This window comes from Oryctolagus cuniculus, chromosome 13 (genome assembly GCF_051225735.1).
Source record: "Oryctolagus cuniculus isolate XC-2025 breed Fujian yellow rabbit chromosome 13, ASM5122573v1, whole genome shotgun sequence".
In the NCBI taxonomy this organism is placed as follows: domain Eukaryota; kingdom Metazoa; phylum Chordata; class Mammalia; order Lagomorpha; family Leporidae; genus Oryctolagus; species Oryctolagus cuniculus.
Genome location: NC_142879.1, coordinates 18702587 through 18709986, shown reverse-complemented (window position 1 = coordinate 18709986; position 7400 = coordinate 18702587). Strand labels below are relative to the sequence as shown.

Sequence of the window (7400 nt, the reverse complement as noted above, 5' to 3'; positions counted from 1 at the left end):
AGACATTTCTTCAGAGAAGGCATGACAATGGCCAGCAGAGGTATAGACAAGGGCTCGACATCGTTAATCATCACAAAATGCAAATGAAAACCATTCTGAGACACCGCCTCTCACACCTACCACGGGTGCTCCCAGACAGCCAAGATCTAAACGTTGGCAGGGGTGTGGGGAGAAGGGAATGCTTGCACACAGCTGCTGGGAGCGTAGATGGCGCAGCCATTACGGGAAACAGTGTGGAAGTTTCTAAAGTTAAACATAGAACCCCCATTTGACCCAGCAATATTTCCCCCAAGGAAATGACGTCAGCACCTCATAAATGCATCCATTGCGGCATTACCCCCGACAGCCAAGACAAGGAAGCAACCCAGACTTCCACTGACAGATGAGTGGATAAAGACACTCCAGTGCACACGTACACGAGAGACTTAGAGTGGAATGGTACCCGCCCGCAGAAAGCCTGACCCTGCCATCCCTACAACATGGATGAACCCAGAGGACACCACGGCAAGTGAGATAGGCCATCCACGGAAAGACAACTGTCGCATGATCTCACTTACGTGTGGACTCCAATAAAATAAAATAGTTTATTCTAATCCAAGTGAGATGAGGGCGACACCGTGGCGCAGCAGGTGAAGCCAGCACCTGAGACGCCCACAGCCCACGTCAGGGTTCCTGGGTTCCAGTCCCATCTCTGCTTCTGACCCAGGATTCTGCTGATGCACACCCTGGGAGGCAGCAGATGATGGCTCAAGTACGTGGGTCCCTGCCACCCACCGTGGAGTCTGGACAGAGTGCCCGGCTCTGGCTCTGGCCTGCCCCAGCCCTGGTTGTGATGGGCATTTGGGGAATAAACCAGGGAATAGTATATCTCTGTCTCTCTGTTGCTTTGTTTTTCAATAAGTAATGTTTTTGATTGGCCTGGTTTAGGCACAGGGTTGAAAATCATCCCCAAGAACTAGGGATACACAGAAACTTGACTTGTAATAGAGATGACACTGAAAATGAATGGGGAAAGAATGTACAGTACAAGGTTAAACAAGCATCCACGTGGGAAAAATACTGCAGACACTCTAACACAGACTCCACATAGAAACCCACCCTATGGGGGCCAGCACTGTGGCTCACTTGGTTAATCCTCCCGCTGCGGTGCCAGCATCCCATATGGGCACTGGGTTCTAGTCCAGGATGTTCCTCTTCCAGTCCAGCTCTCTGCTGTGGCCTGGGAGGGCAGTGGAGTATGGCCCAAGTTCTTGGGCCCTGCACCCCATGGGAGACCAGGAGGAAGCACCTGGCTCCTGGCTTCGAATCAGGACAGCGCTGGCCTTAGAAGCCATTTGGGGAGTGAACCAACGGAAGGAAGACCTTTCTTCTCTGTCTCTCTCTCTCACTGTCTAACTCTACCTGTCAAATAAAAAAAAAAAAAAACACCCTATGTAAGTGCACGGGGGCCATCATTGTGACCTCAGAGTAGGGGAAAGAGAAAGACAGCGTGAGCTCACTGAGCACCGGCAGGAAAGTGCGCAGGCCCACTGGGCATCATTCCTGGGCCCAAGAGAGACCCGGAGATTTCAGGTGGGACTGGGAGACCCGCCAGGAGCACAGCGTGACAGCAGCGGGGAGGGAGGCGTGGCAGCACTGACGCCCCCTGGGGGAAGGGGTAGCTCAAACCCACTCTGGATTCGACTCAAGCTGACTGTGCAATTTCAAAGTTCACGTGAAAAGACTGGCAGGCTGCTCTTCATACAGTATCCCCACCTCACTCAGAAACAGGTGTTTTCTTCAAGTCACCCCGTCCACTCGGTGACAATGGCTGGCAGGGTTTCCCAGGACAGGTGACTGATCTCAGTGACCTCAGAGGGGTTGCCCTGGGACCCCCTCTTCAACCCTGAAGCCTCAATTTCAGAGAAATCCCTGCGCTCTTTAGAGACCCCCAAGCCGGTTTCTGTTAGACAAAAAAGAAAAAAAAAAAACTTCCACGTGGTTAGAAATTGCTGGCCACTTCCAGGCTTCCATCCTGCTGACCAGTCCAGGGTGTGGGAGAGCAACCGACAAGCACGTCCCTTGTCCCTCCAACTTGATTCAGAACCTCTGCCTGACAACCCTGGGACAGATCAGGCACAGAAGGAAGTGGGGGACAAATAGGCAAGACCCAACTAATTGGTCAGGGAAGCCCGAGAGGGGACTGTGGCTTCACTCTGAGGCTGGGGAAGAAGATAATTCACACCGAGCCCTGTATTCCCTCTTCCCTCTTCTCTGGCTGGGTCTCCACCCGCAGAGGATCTCACAGCACTGGGGAGGAGGTGGCAAAGGCAGAGCCTGCATAGAACCCAACCCTTGACCGTTGCCTTCCTTAGACGGCTACCCATGGCAGGAAGGGTGGACCTGGGCAGGGAAAGGTTGAGGCCACCATCAGGCAGTGGTGTCCAGCAGGAGGGTGGGGAGAGGAGGTGGAGGACCCCTACTGGGGAGGGAGATCCGGGCTCTGGGCAGGAGCCAGTCGGGATCCGACTCCTACCCACTTGTCGCCGTAGAGCGGCTCCCGGGCTCCCGGGCCCAGCACCATGCACTCCTGCCTGCGGAGATACATCTTCATCGCTGCCTTCTTCATTGTCCTGGGGTTCTTCCTTCAAGAGGATGAAGAAGATGTGTCCGTGGTAAGTACCGCAGATGGAGGCCGGCCCCTTGCCAACCCTCAAGGAGGGAATAGTTCCCAATTGTCTTAAACATTCCAGTCTCACCGTGAAAGTTCTAGAAAGAGAGCAGGTGTGGAATTGCAGTGTCAGCTTTAAGCCAGCCTGGGATTTAGGCAGAATGTGATTAGATGCAGGGCAGAGGAGAGGTCATGGTAAGTGTGGTCAGGACGGGGCGCAGGCGGCTCTCGAAGACCCCACAGCCCGGAAGGGCCAGCAGGTGCTGGGGAGCAGCTGGGCGTGGGCCACCTCCCTCCCCAGGGTCCTCATGTCCCAGTTTCTCACACCAAGTGGGGTCTCCTCCCTCGGTTACAACATCCACAAGTGGCAGGAGCAAACCCCAGCCCCATGGGCTGAGACTGGGACTCCACGTTTGCCCTGGGGCACAGCTTGGGGAGTGGGCCGTGGGCAGAGTGCTGGCCCACGTGCAAGGACTGCAGAGCCCAGGCACCGTGGGAGAGTTCCTGAAGGGCACGGCTGGGAGGGCCTTCAGCAGGTCCTGCAGAACCTGCACAGCCCATGGCTGGTGACACTGACCTTGGCCAGCCTGGTGAGGGGAGGCAAATTAGAGGTGGGCGTGGCAGGAGCAGGCCCTGGCTGACTCTGCCGATGTCCAGGGCATTCCACGTGACCCTGGGGGCTCCACCTCCCTGCCTCATGGCCCCTACTTCTGCAGGAAAGCCCATGTCGGGAGAGACATTAACTGCGCCCTGACACACAGCCACCCTGGGGTCCCCAGCCTGTCCTAGAAGGGGGACCTGTCCCCCAGCTGACTCCAGAAGGTCTGGGCACCAGCCTCAGCCCTGACCCCTGTCTGTCCTCAAAAGCACAAGAACACTGCGGTCCGGCAGATGGCTCGGGAGCAGTTCAACTCTGAAGTCAAGAACCATCTGGAAGCCTTCAAGGAGATGCAGAAAACCTCCCCTGGGCTCCAGCACGCCAGCTACAAGCTGCTGGCTGGAGCCCCTCCCCAGGAGAAGAGTGAGTAGGCAGGGGAGGGCCAGTCAGGCTGGGAGGAGGCTGGACAGGAATTTCACCAGAAATGGGAAGGTGGGGAGGGGGGGATGAGGAAGGCAGGGCTGGGAGCCAGGGCTGCGCCAGGGGCCCTGGTACTGGTCAGGGTCCTGAGTGCGTTTCCCTCCTGCCTGCCCACCCCTCAAGTGACCAACAGGAGAATGGCCCCCAGGCCACAGTGACCCTGCAGAGTCACACCATAGTGAAGCTCGCTCGTGGCAGACCCCCGAGGGAGGGGGAGAAGGATGGGAGAGGAACCCGTGGGAGCCTGGGAGAAGGCAGCGGGTGGAGGGGAGATGCAGACCTCAGGTTGCAGAGCATGGGCGGCCACGCCCTGGGGTTTCCCTGCACAGCCTGCATCCTCATAGCTGAGGTGACTCAAGGTCAAGGCCAGGCTGGGATGATTGCCACACCAGCAAATGCTCCTTTGGCACGTGGCAGCCTTCCCCCACACAACCACCTTTCAAAGGATGGGTCAGATCCAAGCGCTCTGACCAGGATGGCCGGCTGAGGGCAAACCGGCGGGCGTGGCGGTGCGGGCGGGACCTGGGAGGGAGCCTGGGGCCCCGTCCCTCTGTGGTGCTGAAGTCCCGTGTCTCCCCCAGAACTGCTGACCGTGGGCATTTCCTCGATAGAGCATCCTCACGGGAGCCACCTCCTGGACACCTTGCACTCCCTGTTCCAAGCTACCTCTGACCCTGAGCTGGCTCATATCATAGTGCTAGTCCACCTGTCAGAGCCTGACCCCCAGCGGCTCTACAGAGCAGCTGCCAATATCTCAGGCCCCTTTGCACCGCACCTGGAGTCCCGGAGGCTGCTGGTGGTCAGCGGTCTTCTGGGCGACTCCCCTCTCCCGCGACCCCTGCCGCCCAGTCAGTCCTCGCCCTGTGAGGCTCTGCGCTCCCGGCAGAGAGAAGGTCACGCCCTGCTCATGAACTTCGCCAGCGAGCTCTCAGAGTACTTCCTGCTGCTGGAAGACAACACACAGTGCGCCCCCAGGTTTGTTTCTGCCATCTACTGGACGCTGGCGGCCTGGAGGGAGCTGCGCTGGGTGGTCCTGGAGTTCTCCAGCCTGGGCTCCGGGCAGGTTCTGCGCAGCAGCGACCTCCCTCGCTTCACCTCTTTCTGCCTCCTCTTCCCTGAGGACGCTCCCACTCACTTGCTGCTCTCTAAATTCCGTCTTCTCTTGGCTCAAACGGTTCCTATTCGTTTCGGCGTCTCCCTCTTCCACCACATGGGCAACAGGTCCCAGCTTGAGGACGCCTGCTTTCCTGTGGAGGAAGACAGGGTCTTTGGGGAGGCGGACAACCCCGCCGCGGTGGTTCACACCGACATGCTGTCCCTGGTGCACATCGGCCCCCAGTATGCCTATGTTCTCAACGAGGAGTACTACTTCACCCTGGACCCTGTGGAAGGCAACCACCTGACCGTCATCCTGGACAGCCCGCAGAGAGTCAACCGGGTCGCAGTGCTGACAGGCACTTCAGAGCAAGGGCTGTACCGGCTCCACCAGGGGCAAGTTCTGCTGGGCTCTGAGCCCATAGGGGATTCCGGGGGCTGTGCTCGCTACACCCTGCTAGGGCCGCTGGTGGGAGGGAATCTGGACCAGAGGGTGTTCTACGAAGAAGGTGCAGTGGAGCAGCTGAGTTGTATACAACTGCTGGTGTTAGAATCTCAAGAGTCTTGGCTTCTGATTAAGCAGATCAAAGTCTGGACGGAGTATGAGGAAGAGGAGGAGAGTTAGAGGGGACAAAGGGGACGTGGAAAGAATCAGGCTTGCGCATAGGATCTGCATGGTTGGAAAGAAATAAAGCTAGAACTTAATCAAAGGATGCTCATTCCAAGTAGGGTGACTATGAAATTTATTGTCCAAACTGGGAGCCTTTGGAGAGGGAGAGGACGTGCTGTGAAAAATGACACAGAGCAAGAGATGGAAACCAGGGCCGATCCGGGTACCAAGCGATGGTGGCACCCCGATTCTGAGTTCTCTAGGCTACTCTGGGTAGATGACACTGTCTGATGGGAGACAGACACAAGACAGAATCCTTTTGTCTTCCAAGGGAGAGAGAGAGAGAAGGAGGAGGAGGAGGAGGAGGAGGAGGAGGAGGAGGATTGGGGGGGGATCGTGGACCGACTTGGTTCTTGGCCATACAGACGCTTCCCAGGATCTTTCCTGGAACCTAGAGTCGGCAGTAGTCTCAACAGCACCGCGACCACAGAGCTGGAACTGACTTGGCCATACCGGTGGATCCAGATGTCTTCACGCTGAGACCCTGTTGAACCTGTTTGCTGGGCTGGGATTTGGGAATGGGTGTTTCAAGTATGCACGACCCTGCTAGAGTGAGGGCACAATTTGTTGTAGGCTCTCGTGTTTCAGTTTGAGGAGAGAACACTTCGCTTTCATCCGAGCATTGATTTGTCCCCTGTCTCCCCTCAGCATTTCAGAATAGCTAAACCAGTAGGCGCACCCTCTTGAGGAAAGACACGATATGTTTCTTATTGCAGAAATCCTTCTATTTCCATTGGAAAATAAGAAGTTAGACTCATATCCGCCTCCATGTATCTGTTCAGCACATGCCTGGGTGCATACTGCATGCTGGGCGCTGTTCAAGACAGCATGAATAAGACGAACCAAAGATAACATCAGGGCCAGCGCTCTGGCCAGCAGGTTAATGCCCCAGCCTGCAGTGCCCACATCCCATATGGGCGCCGGTTCAAGACCTGGCTGCTCCACTTCCAATCCAGCTCTCTGCTATGGCCTGGGAAAGCAGTGAAAGATGGCCTAAGACCTTGGGTCCCTGCACCCACATGGGAGACCTGGAAGAAACTCCTGGCTCCTGGCTTTGGCCTGGCCCAGCTCTAGCCATTGCAGTCAATTGGGGAGTGAACTAGCGGATGGAAGACCTCTCTCTCTCTTTCTCTCTCTCTCTCTCTCCTCTCTCTGTAACTCTGACTTTCAAATAAATAAATAAATAAATCTTTAAAACAAAAAGATAACATCAGCAAGGGACTTGACAGCAAAAAGAAATAATTAAAATGAAACGTGGCAGAGATGTCAGTCTTCAAGTTGATGAACCCTAATAAACACACAAATGCAGTTTTTTGCAGTTTCTTGTTTATGAGAAGTTTCCTTTCACTAGAATACTTATTTTTCCATTAGAAACACGTGGAAGACCACATGCACATCTCGCGAAGAACAAAATTCCCTTGTCTCTTGCCATTTAGGTTGCCCAGCAGTCGAAAACAAAATCTCCGAGTGGGATTTCCATGAAAAAATCCGAGAGCGGCTGAGTCAGCTGACAGGAATCTTTAGTGCATTCGCCTGAGAATCGTCGCTTCCTTGCTACTCCCCTCTTGCTTTAAACCAAATACTTTTTATGTTTATGCAACCTCTGGAGTTGTCTCCAATGAGAGGTCTGCTTCCAATGACCTACTCTTCTATTTAAAAAAAAAAACTTACCTGTGACCTAAAAAGATCTCCAAGATTCAACATTTAAATGAAAAAAAAACAAACCACATTATTCATCCTGCACCTACATTCAGGGTAATCATGAGAAGAAACTTTAGGCCATCCTAAAGGTCTTTCTGACTTCGGACCCCGAGAAACCCTCTTGATGGAAACAGCTACACATACATCAGGAATGAAATCAAGGCAGGCGAGTCGATCTCCAAAAGTTCATGGAAACGTGTGTCATG

General features: G+C 54.9%; 1 protein-coding gene across 1 annotated transcript; it reads left to right on the top strand.

The window, feature by feature from the left end:
• The first annotated feature begins 2443 nt into the window (after positions 1-2443).
• On the top strand, positions 2444-5448 carry LOC138843034 (alpha-1,6-mannosyl-glycoprotein 4-beta-N-acetylglucosaminyltransferase). Its single transcript, XM_089312005.1, has 4 exons — positions 2444-2716; positions 3367-3376; positions 3470-3671; positions 4310-5448. The coding sequence occupies exons 1-4, from the start codon at positions 2562-2564 to the stop codon at positions 5446-5448; spliced, it is 1506 nt and encodes a 501-aa protein (XP_089168131.1). The 5' UTR covers positions 2444-2561.
• Positions 5449-7400: the final 1952 nt, after the last annotated feature.